The sequence below is a fragment of the Cynocephalus volans genome, chromosome X (assembly GCF_027409185.1).
Source record: "Cynocephalus volans isolate mCynVol1 chromosome X, mCynVol1.pri, whole genome shotgun sequence".
In the NCBI taxonomy this organism is placed as follows: domain Eukaryota; kingdom Metazoa; phylum Chordata; class Mammalia; order Dermoptera; family Cynocephalidae; genus Cynocephalus; species Cynocephalus volans.
This window is the reverse complement of record NC_084478.1, coordinates 42,439,311-42,457,612: the sequence shown is the minus strand read 5'-3', so window position 1 is coordinate 42,457,612 and position 18,302 is coordinate 42,439,311. Positions and strand designations below refer to the sequence as shown.

General features: G+C 34.7%; 1 protein-coding gene across 2 annotated transcripts in view; it reads left to right on the top strand.

Annotated features, from left to right (window-relative positions):
- Positions 1 to 18,302, top strand: part of DMD (dystrophin) — a 2,107,999-nt gene that overhangs the window by 1,618,791 nt on the left and 470,906 nt on the right. For both annotated transcript variants that reach the window (XM_063083086.1, XM_063083084.1), the window contains exon 55: positions 4,523 to 4,712. In XM_063083086.1, coding sequence (XP_062939156.1) covers positions 4,523 to 4,712 — 190 coding nt within the window. The remainder of the gene's footprint in view (positions 1 to 4,522; positions 4,713 to 18,302) is intronic.

Sequence of the window (18,302 nt, the reverse complement as noted above, 5' to 3'; positions counted from 1 at the left end):
CAAAGACAGATAAAGCCACAGTCTTAGAGTTGTCACTAGGAAGGGAACTAATGGAATACTAGTCCAGGCATTATTGATAGTTTTTGCTTAGATTAATGCTTTTCATTAGTGCTAATTACTAATACAATTGCTAGAGATGAAAAGGAATCCTTTCTACAAAGTGCTGTATATCTGTAGGTAACAAATTTCTAGCTGCCCCTTGCAAATATAGTACAATATAAAGTTATTATTTTTTTAAACATCAAAATGTACGTTATTTACTAACAAACTAGTAGGGACTGTTATGGTTACAGCGAATTTTAACTTCAGGTTAACTCTGGTTCTGTGAGTAGCGGTTAACTTTGCAAGAAACTTTTTGGTCTTAAATCCAGATGCCGTTAAGGTGGCCATTCTTTTTGACTTATACCTTACACACATAAAGAAACAAAATCATGATCCTGTAATCCTTCCCCTAAATATATCAGAGGAAATGGTAGTGGTTAAAATGCAAGTAAACCAGGAAGAAAAGATTCAGAGTATTTTATGTGGATACTCCATGACAATACCATGGTACAGATGGAAGTATTATGTAGCAGGACACTGAGTGCTATGAATTTCCCCAATTTGTCACACCTACAGAAACACCTGGGCAAAATAACCTTCCATATCAGATTCAGCCTTTTTTTCCTAAAAATGTTCAATGTGTTTATTTATTTTGTTTGGTTATAAACACACACACATAATCCTGTGATACAATGCACTAATGAAGTGTTTGTCATTCATATAGCTAATAGTGGAATATTGTCTGTACATTAAGTTCTTCAGCCTTATTTGGGAAAGTAACTAGTTTCCCTTCCTTTTCACTTTTGCTATTTATATATTGGATTGGCCCATAACAAATCAGTGATATTCAACTTTATAGAAAATCTGGAGTCTTGGAGATTTATTCAGAGATACCATGGTGTGTGTGTGTGTGTGTGTGTGTGTGTGTGTGTGTGTGTGTGTGTCTCTAATGACAGATCAGAGTATACTTATCTAATTGCCTCATTAATAATCAGTTCTTTTTTAAAAAACAAAATGGAGATGTCAAACACATGCTATATCAGTAGTTCTCAAAGTTTGGTCCTCAGTAGCAGTGATTCTCAAACTTTAGTATATATTAGAAATGCCTAGAAGGCTTGTTAAAACACAGCTGGCTGGACTTCATCCACAGAGTTTCTGATTTAGCAGGTCTAGCTTGAGGCCTGAGAAATTGCATTTCTAATGAATTCTCAGATGATGCTGGTGCTGCTGATCCATGGACCACACTTTGAAAACTGATTTGTTATGGGCCAATCCAATATATAAAGAGCAAAAGTGAAAAGGAAGGGAAACTAGTTACTTATTTACATACTGAGAATGGTACAAGGTACCTCTATGAATAGAATGAAAACCTTTTGAAATCACCATACTATTTCTTACTCCATCAAATTCCCAGCTATTTCTGTATATCATAAATCTGGAATAGCTGATTATTAAACCTTGTTATATAAAAAAGTACTTAACCAATATAGTAGATTTTATTTGTAAAGCATTATTACTGTTACTAATATCTGATAATTGTTACTTTTAAAATTCAGCCAAATTTTCTCCAGGGTCTACAGTTTGATAACCTAGACAAAGAAATAAAAAAAAAATAGTCCATGTTCAAGATCTATAGTTTTGTTCTAAGCCAATCTTTTATTTATTGGATTCTCATTATTTTTATATTTTTATTTATCATGTAAGCCATTTAAAGCCATATGGGTAAAGAAAATTAAAAATTATTGGATACATTTAGAGCTATTTTGAACACACAAGTATGGAAATTAAGTACCCTTGACTCATTTCTAGACTAGTCTTGGCACAAATAAAATTTAGGAATTCAATGTGCATGCATTGATCCCAGGAGAAAGGCTGTAGCTTTAAAACCCCCACAACAAGCAGGAAACAACAATCTCACCTATGATCAAAGAGGCTTGTAAAGGAGGTCATTTAAAGAGATTTTCTGATGTTGTTGTCACTGAATTTTTTAATGTATTTTTCAAATTAGAAAATTTCAGCCTGATGCTGTCAATATTTCAGACCACAAGGGTATCGTTTAGGCAAATGGTGTCTTACTGTCCTGAAAGAGTTATGGTTCTTCCCTGAGGGCCTAATTTACAAAGCAGCAAACTCACTGGTAGGATTTGGCTGAAAATCTCATTGTCTGGGTAGACCTTTTCATCTGATTTATGTGCATCACATTTTGCAAATAAGTCTTGAAATGTTATTTACTAGTTACTTTCTCTGGAAGCAGAGGGTAAGTGGTGTTTCTAGTTTAAGGACAGAAGAGCTAAGATGCAGCGAATGTGACGCTGATAATAAAATGCATAATACCTAATTCTCTAAGTTTCACTCTACCATGGGAGAGTTTCGTGTTGTCCTTTCATTTCGTTTGAAATTGGAGTATGTTAGAATATATATCAATGTCTAACCCTGCATTTGGCTTCTGGAATATGACAGCTTATCTCTATCCCAAATTTGGGGCTGGAGGTCAAGTAAGTCTTAGCACTAACTGGATGAAATCGCCACTCTTGTAGGTCAGAAACGATTAATTGTCAGCAATTACACATGTTTCAACCTGTATGTTGCAGTCCTGATTGTAACATGAAGATTCTTGGGCTTGTTGGCAATAATTCTAAATGTTTTAATCATAATAAATAAAAAGATAAATAAATAAATAAATGACGATTTTAATATCTCTCTTCGTGTTGATAGTTTGCCTGAAAATCAGATGAGCAGGGAGCCAGCAGTCCAGGTTAACCCTTGAACTACACAAGGTTTAACCTATTTTTCCAACCAGAACACTATGCTACCTTTCAGCTGTGCAGTATTAAAGTTTATTTAGGAGTTGATAAATAGCTTAGTGCAATGCTTACTTTTTTTTCCAATAGCTGCATCCTCATAAACCTATTCTTCCCTCCACCAGTTAACGCAGACAGAAGATTTTTATCCAGTACAAGCGCCAAAACTACACTGTGGAAGACTGTGTGCTCAGCAAAAACCTCACCCATGATGAATAAACAGCTCTTCCGGGGGCTTTGCTGCCGCTGGCTTGGCAGGAGTTGTTTATTGCCTGGTTTGCACATCCCATGATAAAGTTGCTGCTGAAATAAATTGCAGTTTTGCATAATTATTGACAATCATGTCTTAACAAGCAGTGTGTATCATATTCAAATGTTCAATTTTTTAAAATCCATTTTTAGCTTATGTTTAATCCCAGAAAGTGTTTGTGTAGTAATAGAAGGCAAATAAGGCATTTAAATAGAGTACTAATTTCTTCATTGCGCACAAAATTTACCTGAATCTTTTTAGATGGGACTGTTACTGCCTAAGGCAATTTTCCCTCCCAAGCTATTATTATGTAGGCATTTGCTGAGGGCATATGTGTGTGTGTCCTCAATACACGCATTATATATATTATCAGAATTTTTTTTTTTTAGATTTTTGTGTCTTTAGGGAATTTGTTTCATCCTTTTTAAGACTAGAAGAGTGGGAAAATGGGATGCAGGCAGAAGGAACTAATATTTTTGAGTAACTCTAATGTGTGACTATAATGTGTAAGACACTCAGCTTTACATGCTGTGTTATTGTCTTTTAATTCTCATCACAGCAATAGGTCTTGCAGATGAGAAGCTGAGGAATCAGAGGTCAGTAACTTGCCATATCACACAACTGCTAAGGGACATTGGGATCTCTCTGGTTTTCAAGACTCTACTTTTTCCATTACACATAACATTTTTCTTTTGGACAATATACTCAGTTGTATGACCTTCAAGCAATGAAGTATAAAGCTAACACAATAGTTATGACAAACCAGTGTCATGCAAAATGGTATTTTGCACAATGGTTTCTATGAAATGTTATTTTTCTGCTTGTTTGTGTTTTTCCCTTTGCCCTCCAATTCCCTTCTTTTTTTTTTTTTTTTCCTCCAGTGTTCACTTTTGACTCTATGATGGTATTTTCTTGAATTTCTTTCTTGCCTATCTAATCCTTCTTTCCTGCTTCAGGGTGGCATCAAAGATAGGCATAGTGTAGGGATTTTAGGGTTTTACTATAAAAATCACCTTCAACTTTTGCAGCATATATTAGAATAAACTTAAGAAATTGACCAGAAAAAATCTATAATGTTAAAAAAATATTTTTGAATGTCCGTATATGAACTTTCAAACATCCAAAGTTTCATATCTATTACTCTTTTTTTGTGAAAGAGATTTGTAGAAATATTCTATTACCATTTTTTTAAATAGATACTCTTGCCTGTCTCCCCCCATTCAGAAGCCCTTATGTTAAATAGAAATGAAGGTAAACAGACTGTGCAATATTCTAGTCATTGTTGCTTAAAGGAAGAACTTTAGCAACAACACACCCCTTAGTTGGCATATTGCAATTCAGTCCTTCTTTCTTTGCTGTTTTCATGGAGTTCGCTGGGTGCACCATTCTGATATTTGAGAATTGCATCTGGATATTTGTTCCTTTGCAGAGTGAGCGAGCGAGAGGCTGCTTTGGAAGAAACTCATAGACTACTGCAACAGTTCCCCCTGGACCTGGAGAAGTTTCTTGCCTGGCTTACAGAAGCTGAAACAACTGCCAACGTCCTACAGGATGCTACCCATAAGGAGAAACTCCTAGAAGACTCCAAGGGAGTAAGAGAGCTGATGAAACAATGGCAAGTAAGTCAAGCGTTTCCGCTTTAACACGCTTGTGAATCCAATTGAACAAGTTTCAGCATTTGTACTGGTAACTGATAAGTGGGGACAAAATAAAATAGTTGTGTTTTACAGCTTGATATATGTCTGCATTTGGGCAAAAAGGAGAGAGGCAGAGGGAGAAGGAAAATTCATTTAAAATTCCATTTAACACCCCCATCTTATAAAAAGTGGATGTTTTTGACCAGAAAATAAAAACTTGCATATAAAACCAGAGCTTCAGTCAAGGAGAAACTTTGCTCAAACAGAGAAATAAGTTAGGAATTGGTTTGTTAAATTGAAAAAGTTGACTTTTTTAAGTGTTCATTTAATATTTTACAGGGAAAGCATCTGTATGAATTGTCTGTTTTATTTAGCGTTGCTAACTGAATCAGTTTCCCTTCATTACTTTCAAATACGTTTTGAAATGTTAATCTGGCATTTTGTAGCTTTCTTCCTAACATGATCTGTGAAAATAAAAATGAGATGGCTAAATTTGTCATAGTTAATGATCATACAATTTTCAGAGAATTGTTTTTCCTAGAAATAAAAATTATTGCTATAAAGTTCCAAATATATAAACAGCAAAAACAGAGTTTAGGGTAGTTTTGTTTAAATAGAGTCTTAGTGAGAATCAAGTTCTGCAGTTCAGTGAGGTTCCTAAAGTTTATCTGCAATACCTGATATAATTTTCCTGAACTATTGTAGAGTTTTATTATGTGTAGCTAGTTTTTCTGACTTTATATAAGAACTTTACTAGTATCTCTGATATAATTTGGAGTATTAGAGAAACATGATCAATTTTTAAGACTAACTCCATTTTTTTCGTACTTTTAAGTTATGATGAAAAAAAGTGATAGTATATGTATTAGTCTGTTTCTGTTGCTTATAACAAAATACACGGAACTGCGTAATTTATAAGAAAATAAAATATATTGCTTACAGTTTCTGAGGCTGGAAAGACGAAATTCCAGGGAACACAGCTGGTGAAGGCCTTGGTGGTGGCAACAGTGACAGCAGGGTATCATATTGCAAATTTTAAAGCCCTCAAAACCACTCCCCTGACCACCATTATTAATCCATTCACTGTGGCATGGCCCTACAATCTCTTCAAGGCCCCCCTTTTTAATTATCATAATAGGATTTCCCACCCTCAACAGTAACAGTGGAGATTAAGCTTCCAATAAATGAACCTTGAGGGAACACAATTTAATAAATCCACAGTAGTATATCCTAGGTTGAAAAATAATTTCAAAATTAAATCACAAATAAACAAAGATACTTCTGTTCCCCTCCTCCTTGTTGTTCTCCTCTTCCTTTTTTTCTATTTTGATATGATACTTTGCCGCTCTTGTGCAGAATTTTGCCACAATGGTGGCAATTTATAGCTTCTGAATTCATCATTCTTGCTTTCATCTTTCTCTGATCCCACTTTCACCTCCACAATGTGTGTTGAGTTAGTTTGATCATTTGGAAGTAATTGGTTTGGAACAATACTAGACTTTACCTTTGTAGATATCTCCCATGGCTTGTGATAGAATGTAAAGGCAATGCAAATGTAGAGATTTTTGCTCACTGCTAGATGTATGATCTGACAATGTACTGCTGTAAATTATTTGGCTTATGCTATTTCATAAATAAAATTTTATTTCACCTTGTAAATGCCCATAAAGCCACCTAAAATTTTAATAAATATATGGGCTCACATTTTTCTCATCAGCTATGGTAGATAAATAATAAAACTTTGATTAAGTGGATTTTTTAGCAGATTACTTTGAAAATAAAGAACAACCTAATAAGTAAAACGAATTTAATGTCAGGATTTCATAAAACATTCCTTAAAATAGTAAGTCTGGGTGAGGGCAAAGATACATTGATTATCTCCTATATGTTTTGTAATTATATCTGCAGTACTATACAATGAAAATTTGTATATAAACTCCTAATTCTGAGAAACTGGAAGATTCTGAATCATGAAAGAAAAAAAAAATGCTGTGTTTCCTACCTATATTTACGATGAAAGAACAGAATAATCTACATTTTGTGTTTAGATTTCTGACCTCTGTTTCAAAAACAGTTGGAAATTATTTTAAGAAAATGTCTTAACTTATGCCATATTCCTCAAAAACTGTATTCCTTTTTTTCCTCAGTGTCTTAACCAAACCAAACAGTATTTGATGCTCACATAAACTTCAATGTCGATCAGGCTATCCTCCTCTGTCTTTAAGTGATGGCACATGTTATGCCTAACCTTCGGGGTGCTGGAGGCAGAAAAAGAGAGAGCTTGAGAATAAGGCAGGGACTTTTTACTGCTTCAGCCCCAAAGTGATAAACTATATTTATTCTTAAAAGCCATATAAAAGCTTTTAGAGCTCCTGAAAACCTTGACTTATCACTTTCTCCTTAACTGTAGTAGGATTACCTAAGATTCCAAAATTATTTTAAAATAGAGACATGTTTCCCCTCCCCTCTAAGTTAATATTGTGTTTTCTATAAGTTCCAGTTGCCTGAGGTTTAAACTACATTTTATGGATAGGAATGACATTTATAGCCAACTCTGATTTTTAGTTTGGTGGTGGACTAACAGTCCTTTGATGAAAGATTTAGAGATGTCATGGTAAAAACTGTAAACTTCTGAAACTATTGATTTTTGTTAACGGCACATTTCAACTGATAAAATTGAGTCAAGACACTGGGATTTAAAAGCAACAAATGGAAGTGCCAAACTTGGAACTAAATAAAACTACATACCTTAGGAGATTACATGCAATTTCCATATGTCAGCTCTATGGAAGTGTTTGCTTTATTTTCCTCCAAGTATGAATTTCTATTTTGAACCAAAGAAAATTTCTGTCATATGTATGATGGAAAAAAAGTATAATGGTATGCCTTATTACTTCATTTGAAGTAGCTGGTAGCATTGTATTCATTGATTCATGCTGTATAGTAAGCACAGTTCTCATATATTAAAAAAAGAAAACTCCAAAAGCCTAGCCAATACAACAGCCCTCCCAATAGATTTTGATGTATCTGTCTACCTGAAAGCAGTGATGCTTTACTTTATACAACTGCTACTGAATGGAGGGAGAGAGAAGGTGAAAACCTTCACAAAATGTGTTTTTCTCTGTGACCGTCAATCAGTTGTTTTATTTATGAAGACTCTGGCTCTTGCTAGACTACTTATCACTTTTGTTTATTAGCCACTTCATAGGACATTTAATTCTCCCATCAATAATCATAATTCATGAGTTTTAGAAGCATACATATATTATGAAGCATGTGCTTTCTGAATGGAACTAAATTAATTCCACTCCAAAAGACATTAGAATTTCCTCTTATGTTAGAAAAAAAAAGTTATTTACTTTCCTAACTAAAATCAAGAACATTGCAGTTGTCCTTGTACTTAGGATGAGGGGGATTTTGTTATTTCTGATAGTCTAGCCAGAATTTTTAAGCCAATGTATTTCTATAGAATACCCTGAGGGATGAAAGTTTGGGAATTTTTAAATTGCAAATTTATGTTTAAAATGAAGGACTATATGTATAATTGAATCAGATTCTTCTTCTGTCTAAAATATTCCCTGCTGTGTGCCTCAGAGAGTTGATAAAAATGTTCATGGTTCAAAGTTCTAACATATAACTAACTGAAAATGCAAAGACTCTACATCTTTGTAAATATTTCACAAGAGTTTCACAAATCTTAAGTGGTTCTCTAAGTACCCCTGAGAGATCGTTGTAATACCAGCTTGTAAAGAAGGTGTACTAGGGAAAGATGGTCACAAAAGTAATGTAATTAAGATCTTTTTCTCAGCAAGAGGGACTAAGGAGCAATTAATATTTGAGATTCCTTCATCTGTGATCTGGGTCATGTCTTAGACCATATCTTTCAACTCACTACCTTCTCTAATTTCGTATGTCTTACTCATGTCTCCTCCCAACCCCCCCATTATAAAAATTTTCATTTATTAAGTAAAACATTTCCAGAGAAACAAGTTTGATAAACTTTATATCGTGCATCTCAGACACCTATAAATTAAGATATCTTTGACTTCTAATACATTATTGAAATTGGGGAAATAGCTTCTTCAGTGTTTCTCACAAAATCTTGGCCCACTGATTAATTCCAAAGGAAGAAGAAAGAATGCAATCTTAGTAGCACAATTAGTAGCACAAGCTTGAATAAATTGTATCATATTTTTGGAGACATCTGAAATAGAAAGGTAATCTAAGGATCCCTAATTCGAAGAAAAGGAAAACTTCAGTGTATTTCTTCCTGTTGCTTTAATTTGAATTGAGTTTTATATGTAGTTTTTAGTCTTTGTATTTTGATTGTTGTCTAAAGAGCATGAAAGTGAATCTTGATATTTTACTTTTGCCCAGTGATGACTGCCTACTGCTCTGGATATATAAAAATTATATATATATATATATATATATTATTTCCCTGAGAACTTTTATTAATTCAGCAAATCTTTACTAAATAACTGTCATGTGTCATGGTAGGTACCTGTCATGTGTCATGTGTTTGGTCTAGTGATATAAACATGCTCAGAAAGGCAGTTTTCTTTCTTTTGTGGTTTGGGGTTGGGTGGGAGAGGGGACTTAAACAACAGAATTTTGTTTCTTACAGTTCAGGAGGCTGAAAATCCAACATCAGGGCACCGGCATGATTAAGTTCTGGTTAGGGCCCTCTTCCTGGCTTGTAGATGGCTGCTTTGTCTCTGTGTTCTCACATGGCAGAGAGAGAGGGAGAGCTCTGATAGCTCTTCCTCTTCTTAGGGAATTAATCCCATCATGAGGACCCCAAAAGAGGTGCTTTTCAAACACAATTCAGACAAAGTACCAGGTTGAGTAACTGATTTAATGAGTATCAATTCACATTTTTTAGATAGAAAGGAGTGAAATTAATAGAATAAAATTTAAAAATCATGAGTTCATCACTCTTAAGTAGGGGTCAGTATTGTTCTATGAAACTTTGGTTTCAACTGTGTGTCTGTGTGTGTGTGTGTGTGTGTGTGTGTGTGTGTGTGTGTGTGTGTGTGTACATGCAGAATCACCATGTAACATATACTCAAAAGCCTCCATATGAGAACATGATTTCTGCCTTTGGAAGGCTCATATTCCAAAGGTGAAGCAGACATACTAAGACAATAATTATAGTAGCGTGATGAGTATTACAGTAGAAGCTAGACAGCATCTAGTAAAAACAGAAGATTAAGCTAAGCCTTCCAGAGAGGCCTAGGACAGTGATCTTTAACCTTGCTTATACATTGGGGGAGCTTTTAAAAATGCTGATCCCTGGGTTCAACCCCCCTGCCCCCAGAGATCCAAACTGGATTGATTGCAGCATGTTCTGACCATGATTCTAATGTTGAGAACCACTGTTTAGAGAAAATCACATTAGAAGAATGTGTTAGGAGGTAGCCAGATACATAGTGTTGAAGAGAGCATTCTTGGCAGAGAAAAAGCATGTCCAAAGGCTTGGTCAGGTGGTAGTTTGAGAATCCGAAGGAACTTCTCTATGGCTGGGATGTGGTTTTTTACAAGAAATGAGACTGGAAAGATCAGCTGGGGCTAAATTATGCAAAAAGAACGTATGGTGTAGTAGATAGTGTATGGGTCTTATAGGCAGAAAAGTTCCCTAATTTAAAGCTTATTTACTTATTGCCTAACCTCTGAGTCCCTTTGATACCCTTCTATACAATAATAACAGTATTTCACAGGATTTTCTCAGGATTAAATGATAGGAGACATGTAAAATGCCACCAGAGGGGCAGAGTGTTGAAACCAAAGGGCCCAGTAAGAGTAAACCAGCTTTCTCTACCCCTTGCCACTTATTTTTAAGAGTTCAGATTTTATCCGTAGCCTCTGGGGAGTCATGGCTTAGTTTTAAGTAAAGAAATGGAATAACCAGACTTATGTTTTTGAATGATCACTCTGGTAGTGAAGGTTGGACAAATGAAACAGATATGTGAGCTACTTGGAGATAACATCAACATTGTGATGTGCTCCATAGGGGGCAGAGGTGAAGGGAGAATGTGAGGTAAAATGAGGAGTCAGTGCCTGCTTAACACATGGCATGACCAAGTGAAGAGTGGTGCCTTCATGGAGTTGCAGAATTCAAGAGGACAAACAATTGTGGTGAGGGAAGTCAAGAATGGGGTCAGTTTTAATGTGTCTGTGAGTAATAGAGGTGAGGATATCACCTCTCTTGAAGCAGTTGCAAATGTGGATCTAAAGTCTGGAGAAAGATCTGAGTTGAAGATATGAAATTGAAGGACATCAACATGAAAGTCATAGAAATAAATGATATTACACACAAATTCATGTCGTTGTTAGTTGAATTTCTCAGTGGTCCTCTCAGAAATACACCTAAATGTCACCAGAATATTACTTAACTGTAGCACAGAATTCATGTTAAGTGATGCTATCTTACATGTTATTTAAAACGGTGTAGTTATGGGGACCCTCTTAATGGTTTTCCCATGAAAAAAGGCAAAGATCTAGTGAAGCTTTGGCGTAAAACTAACACCATGGAAAAAGTAAATGAGTAACGTATCCAAGATCTTGAAAACTTCTTGCCAATAATGGCAATTAGTTTCTTCTGTCATATAAACATGGAAAATTTTATTTTTCCTTCTGTTCTCATGTCGCTACTATAAAAAACCCATCCATATTCACAATACTACCAACTGTAGTACTCAGGAATAGATTCAAGAGCCACATGCTTGTTTTCTTACTAAATTCCATGTTTTATTATGTTCCAGTTTTTGACCCTGACTAATTTTTGTAGATCTCAGAGAAAATCGAAAAGGAAATAGTGAAAATAACTAAAAGTTTAGAAAAAGGAGTCAATGAGGACAAATGTTCGGGACTGGTGCTTTATCTCTAGTAGAAAGAATGACTAAATATGGGGGGGGGTATCTTTTTTTTTTTTTTTTTGTCTAATGATGGGAAAAAATAATCTCAATTTAATGCAATATGAGTTTGATCACTTGATTATAAAGGTTCTAACATTCTGGACCATGTTGTCATGGTCTCGTTCATATGTAAACATGCTGATTGAATGTGTCAGAACCTTCTGGATACTGCCATTACATTAAGCAGTTATCTGGAATGATGCAAGGGAAGCACTAAATTGAATAACTTTGTAATTCAGCTACTGGATTCTGTAATTTTATATCTACCAACCAAAAGAAAAGCCCACATAGGTAAGAAGACACTGTCCATACAGAAAAGTCAATTTTGATAGCCCCTAATAATCATTGTCTTTTATTCCTCATGGAGCTTTTGTGAAGATCTTATAAGGTAATAAATACAAAAGCACTCTGAAAAAGCTCTCTTCAAGTGAAAGGTCCTTATTAAGGTTATGAATTACCATTTGATAAAAGTCAAACTGAAGATGTAAATCTAATATTGTACTATTAAAAGTCAATGGATAAAAGTTATATTAATTGATAATGAGAATAATAACTTATTTTTCATTTTTTATAATTGGCTAAGTGTTTTTACTTTCATTTTCTAATTTGGTTTCCACTGAAAACTTGTGGTGTTGGTACTATTATTATTTACGTTTTCAGTTGAGGAGGATAAATTTGGAGAGGTTAAGTAATTTATCTATTGCTACTTCCTTGAAAATCAACTAATTTGAGTTTTATTACACCAAATTAGGAGGACAACTATGCAAAATAAAAGCCCACCACAATAAATGTTTTGTTTTATGGGATTAAAAACACCATATATTCATCTAATTATTAAAATACATGATAAAAATAGCTAACACTTTTTGCATAATTGCTATGTGCCAGGAAGTATGCTAAGTGCTTTCCTTACATGATGGAATATCATTATATCCTAATTACTGATGAAAAAACTAAAACTGAAAGTTTGGGTAACTCTTGCTAAGGTCACACAACTATATACAGAAGAGCAGTATTTGAACCTAAGTTTCACCTTATGATCTTCTACTCATCCTACTGCCCTATGTGTTACTCTACACTGACTCAGCATTCCAAGCAAAGACCCAAGATAGCCAATAGCACCTTTTAAATCATTCACCTAATAGGAATTTGTTGATTAATGGAAATATCTCTACTTCCTAAATATCCATCTTTCCTTTACCTCTTTCAGTCTAGTTTCTACATCTACCTCTCAACTGAAACACTTCTCTATGAAATCACCATAACTGCCAAATGCAAATGTTTCATCTAGTCCTCATTGCCCTAGAAATCTACGCATATTTTGTTATGGCTGCCCACTGCAGCCTACTGAAAAATTTCTCACCTTTTGATGTGTGAGGGTAACGTATTATACTGTCTCCTTACCTCTCTAACACTCACTTCTTTTTTCTTTACCTAAGGATCTATTTTAGACCTTCTTTTCTGTTCTCATTAATTTTATGATCTTCATTCAGTAGTCAGTCCATAGTTACTAAGTGTCAGTTATGTGCTAGGTATTATACTAGGAACAATCTTATATCCATCTCCTTTAATCCAATGACTTGAGCATTTTTATCCCTTTTCAGTATCTGTTCAACATTTCTTACTGCATATAGGACATTTCTTACTCAAATATCTCACAGATGGCATAAATTTAATATGACCCAAAAGCCATATTTTTTATACCAAGTCTTAATCTCCTGTCCTGCTACTCATCATACCACCATCTTATCAGGGAGTTGTTAAGATTCCTTTTCTTCATTTTGGCCTATCAAGATAATACCTACTTTTCATGAAAAACGGTATTCAAATCCTCCCTTGTTCCCTCAAGCCCCCAAATTGGAAGACATCTTGTCTCCTTCTTCTCAATTCTTATAGGCATTTCTCTGCATTTAAATAACGTTTAGTGCTTTCTACATTGTATTAAAGAGGATGAAGAGGATAGTGTTTAATAGTGTGAGCTTTGAAGCCTGACTGCCTGGGTTTAAATCATGATTCTGGTACTTACTAACCATGGACACATTTCTTAATTGCTCTCAGATTACACAGCGAATAAATGAAGGGTAATGACAACCACTACTTCAGGTTTTTGTGGGGGTGATGTGAATTAGTATATATGAAGTGCATAAAACAATATCTGGCACCCAAAAAACATAGTTAGTATTAAGTTATTACTAGATGAATGAAACTATGCCTGAAATATTGGTTACCATGAGTGTTGGAACTCCACGTATAAAAAAAGCTTTAATTCTTAATCTTCATTAGATTTTAATCCCTAAACGTCAATACCATATTGACGCATTCTTTTAAAAGCTCTTTACAGTCTTCAGATAAAAACAGAACTTAACACCTCCATTCTTGAGAATAAACACACCACACTGAAAATTTTTAAAAAGAGATATTTTGTCTTTCATAATGACCTCCTTGAAGAAATAAATTTACTTTCTACCCTTCTATTTCAACCAGATACCAGACATTGATATTCTCTGAAACACACCTTGGTAATAGTAGTTTATTTATCCTAAATAGCCTGAGCAACATAGGAAATCATACTAGTGGCTTATATATATGTCAGTAAAATTGAAACAGCATCCTATGATGCAGTAAGACTGGAGATGTTGAGAAGGCTGAGACTATTTGCTAAATTTCTTTGGTCTCCATCAGAAACCAATCAAGATCCATACAATTTTAGGCCTTTTTCTCCAAATAGAAAAGGCCAGAGAAAGTCTGACCACAGAAAAAGTTAAAGAATTTCATGTCATTTTCTCCTCCTCCCTTTCTCTAACCTTGAAGAATTTTTTAGGGTTAGTGATCTTTGGGAGCAGACTTTCCAGGCAAAAAATGACATTCCGCTATATGATCGGTAGCAATCTCTTCTTTTCCTGTTGGACAATTCTAAAAGTGTGAATTGGGGGGACAAAAAGAAAGAATCTTCAGTCTTGTATTTACAAATTATTTTTAAGATAAACTTCATTAGTGTCTCTCTTGTGCCTTTTGTAATTCTGATAATAAAACATTTCAGATATTAGTCAAAGATTAATAGTATTCAAAATAATTTAGGTTATCAGCATGTGATTTTCATTACACAGGAGGTCCATTTGCAGTTTACGTGGTTTTCTAAATTACATTAAAATAAAATGTCAAAAAGTTCACTTTTTTTTTCATGTTTAACAACATCAATCTTTAAAGAAAAGTTATTGAACAGAGGTCTATGCATAAATCAGCCATTCTCTGTAGAGGTAAAATAAGTCATTACACCTGGTTATGAAAGAGAGTTTTATGAATGTAAGAGACATAAATCATTCCCCACTGGAGATCATATTAGTCTAGATAGAAGAATATCTATTTCCTGATAGTGAGAAAGCAACAAATTACTTTTGTTTGCTCCTGCATCTGTGGTTGTCCTTGAAAGGTCTGTCATGTTGACTATTCAGTATTACTATAATTTACAACAATCTGATTCATTATGATGTAATCTTTAAATTCTCTAAAAATTTAATTTTTCCCTTTCTAATGTCTATTCATCTCCAACACCTTAAAAAAATATATTGTAAAATATCTTATACTTTATTAACCCTCTGGGAGTTACAGAAAAAGTTATTCTCTGCAGAAAGAATTTCACCTGCTCTCAGGAGCCAACCACATTTCACCTCAATCCTTTGCTCCCAATTCAACAATTCAATATTGGATTAAATTCAAGGTTATGACCCCAAATAAAATGAGACTTGGATATTTATGAATCACTTGACCAGGCATTCTTCCCAATGATTTACACTGTAAATCCTATTTTTAGTTTTCACAGTAGTTTCAGAAATGGTTGGAAAACTGTTGTGCATTGCAGTTTCAAAAGCTGAAATGAGTAGAGATGCCATTTTCACCTGCTATGGAAAAGTGTTGACATTCTGTTTTGGAGTATAAAACAATTGTCATTATTTGGATGCAACCAGTGGATTGATTAGACAACTGCAAAATCATTTCCCATTCATGATCCAAAAGAAATTTTGATATTCATGCAATGTATACACATAGTGGAAGAATTTACTTTTTGAGTGGATTTTTGAATGTCACTTTTAAGGAGAGTTATTGAGAAGTGGGATCTCCCACATGACAGGAAAAAGGGGTGTGAGAACAAAAAGATTGACAAGACATAGGATTGCCCCCAAAGAGGAATTGATACTGGTTGAACTTGTGTCAGGAGAGCAGGAAGATCTAGCCAAGGAAAGAATAAATATAATAAACTTGGGTACAGAGTCCTTTGGTCACCAAGAAGAGGTGGCACCTCCTGTATACCTTATGGAGAGGATCAGAGAAGGTATTCTGGTTAACTTTTGCTGCATAACAAACCAACCCAAAACTTTATGGCTTAAAATAATAACAGTTACTTGTTTTGCTCATGAATCTACCATTTGGGCAAGGCTCAGTGGGGTCTGCTTGTCTCTGCTTCTCTTGATATCAATTGGTTTAGATCAACTGATACTGGAGGATCTACCTCCAAGAGGGCTCACTCTCATGCCTCGCAAATAGTTGCTGGATGTCAGTTCTTCTTTGTGTGGGCCTCTCCATGGGGAAGTTAGGGTTCTTTTCAGCATAATAGTTGAGTCCCAAGAGCGATCATCCCAAGGGATGAGATGTTGAAGCTACCAGCTTCTCAAGGCCTGACCTAGAAACTAGCAAAGTTCTTCTTCTACCATATTTTATTGGCCAAGAAATGACAAAGCTCAGATTCAAAGGGATGGGACATACACCCCACTTTTCCATGGAAGACTATCAAAAAGTTTGACGGCCATGCTTTAAAATACTTCCATAGAAAGCTTCTTATAAAAGACACTGAGCTGAATGTTTATTAAACAGTAAGTAGGTGTAATCCTGGTCAAGAAAAGTTCTCTTTGCTCTTGTTTTCTACTTGGATAATTCCTACTCATGACTCTTGGTCAACACCTCACCTCCCCTCAGGAGTATTATCTGGTCTTGCCTCTAGGTGAACAATTGGAGATATACCAATATACTGATACATTTCTTCTTTTTTAATTTAAGCTTTCTTTTCTATAATACAGTATAAATCAAATAGCTTTCCTTCTTACACAAAAGCTACACATGACAGTAACTATATAAATTAAAATTAAATCTTAAGCATAATAAAGTATCTCTAAACTAGCAATATTGATGCTTACTTTATACTTCCCTGTTTGCTTTTCTTTCTCTATAGTTTGCCACAGGTATTTTGATAACATTGGGTCCCATCTATACCATTTTATACCAACTAACATTTAGAATATACTTGTTAATAACCTAATTTGCATAGCTCTACTACCTAATTTGGGCATATGGTAGCTTTAAGAAGGTCTTAGTTTTTCTCATTTATTTTTATTTTCAAATGACTTTCAACTAGGCAGAAAATGCATTTCATGTCACTGTGCCAGCCTCCAGGCTATTTATTTTATTTTTTAGCAGCCATCCATTGAAGTTGGACAAATTATATAAATTCATTTTTTAAAGGGCCAGAACATTGTCTTGAGCAAGAAGTTAAAAGGATTCAGCAAATCAAAACATGAGCTAATATGGGTGAATCTTGGAGGCATTATGTTAAATGAAATAAGCCAGATACCAAAAGACAAATATTATGTGATTCCACTTCTATGAGGTACCTAGAATAGTCTAATTTATAGAGATAGAAAGTTAAGGAGAGGTTACAAGGGGCTGGGAGTTAAGGAAGAATGGGGATTTATTGCTTAAAGGATACCTGAGTTTCAGTTTGGAATCATGCAAAAGTTCTGGAAATGAATAGTGGTGATGCTTGCACAGCAGTGTGAATGTACTTAATACCAGTGAACCGTAAATTAAAAATGGTTAAAAAAATTAATTTTATGTAATGTATATTTTATCACAATAAAAACAACGTACATGAGCTAACAGACTTTTTGAAGGAGTAGTATGGTATCAGAGAGTGCAAAATATCTTATTTTACAGGTGAAGAGATCTGGGTTCAAATCCTAACCACTAATCATGTGTGATCTTGGGGAAGTCAGTGGTGTTGGAGATGATGAAGCTATACAAAAGAAGTATTTCTCCAAGTTCACATACCATCAACATCGTCTGTACTTGAAAAGTTTATTAAAAATGCTGTATGTCAGAAGCTGACTCTCTAGGGATGGGCCATGGTATCTGCATATTTAAAGACCCCTCAGGGAGTTCTTGCGCCTACTTAAGTTTGAGAACTACTGGACCAGGTGCCTGTTTAAGGCCCTTTCAGCTCTGAAATTTGACAAATTTTAATTCTGCAGGGCCAATCTTCTGTGCTGATGCAGGAAAAAGAAATGAAGAGAAGAATAGACTTTCTCCTTTTCTGGAGTATATTTGATTTGGTATCCCCATTCCCAATGCCTAGCCAATCAGGAAGAGTATTGTTTTTTTTCTTCCACTGTTTTGGAGAGACATGGAGGAAAGCTAAGCTAGATGGTGCCTAGGAAGATTTACATCACCACTTTCTTTCTTTTTCCCTTTGCATATTATATAAAACTGCCCATGCCTCTATTTTAGCCATGATCGTTAATTAAATGTTATGATCTAATGGTTCATGACATTAAATTACAACTTAGCCTAACCTGACCACATTACAGTATCAGGAAGTTTCTTTATT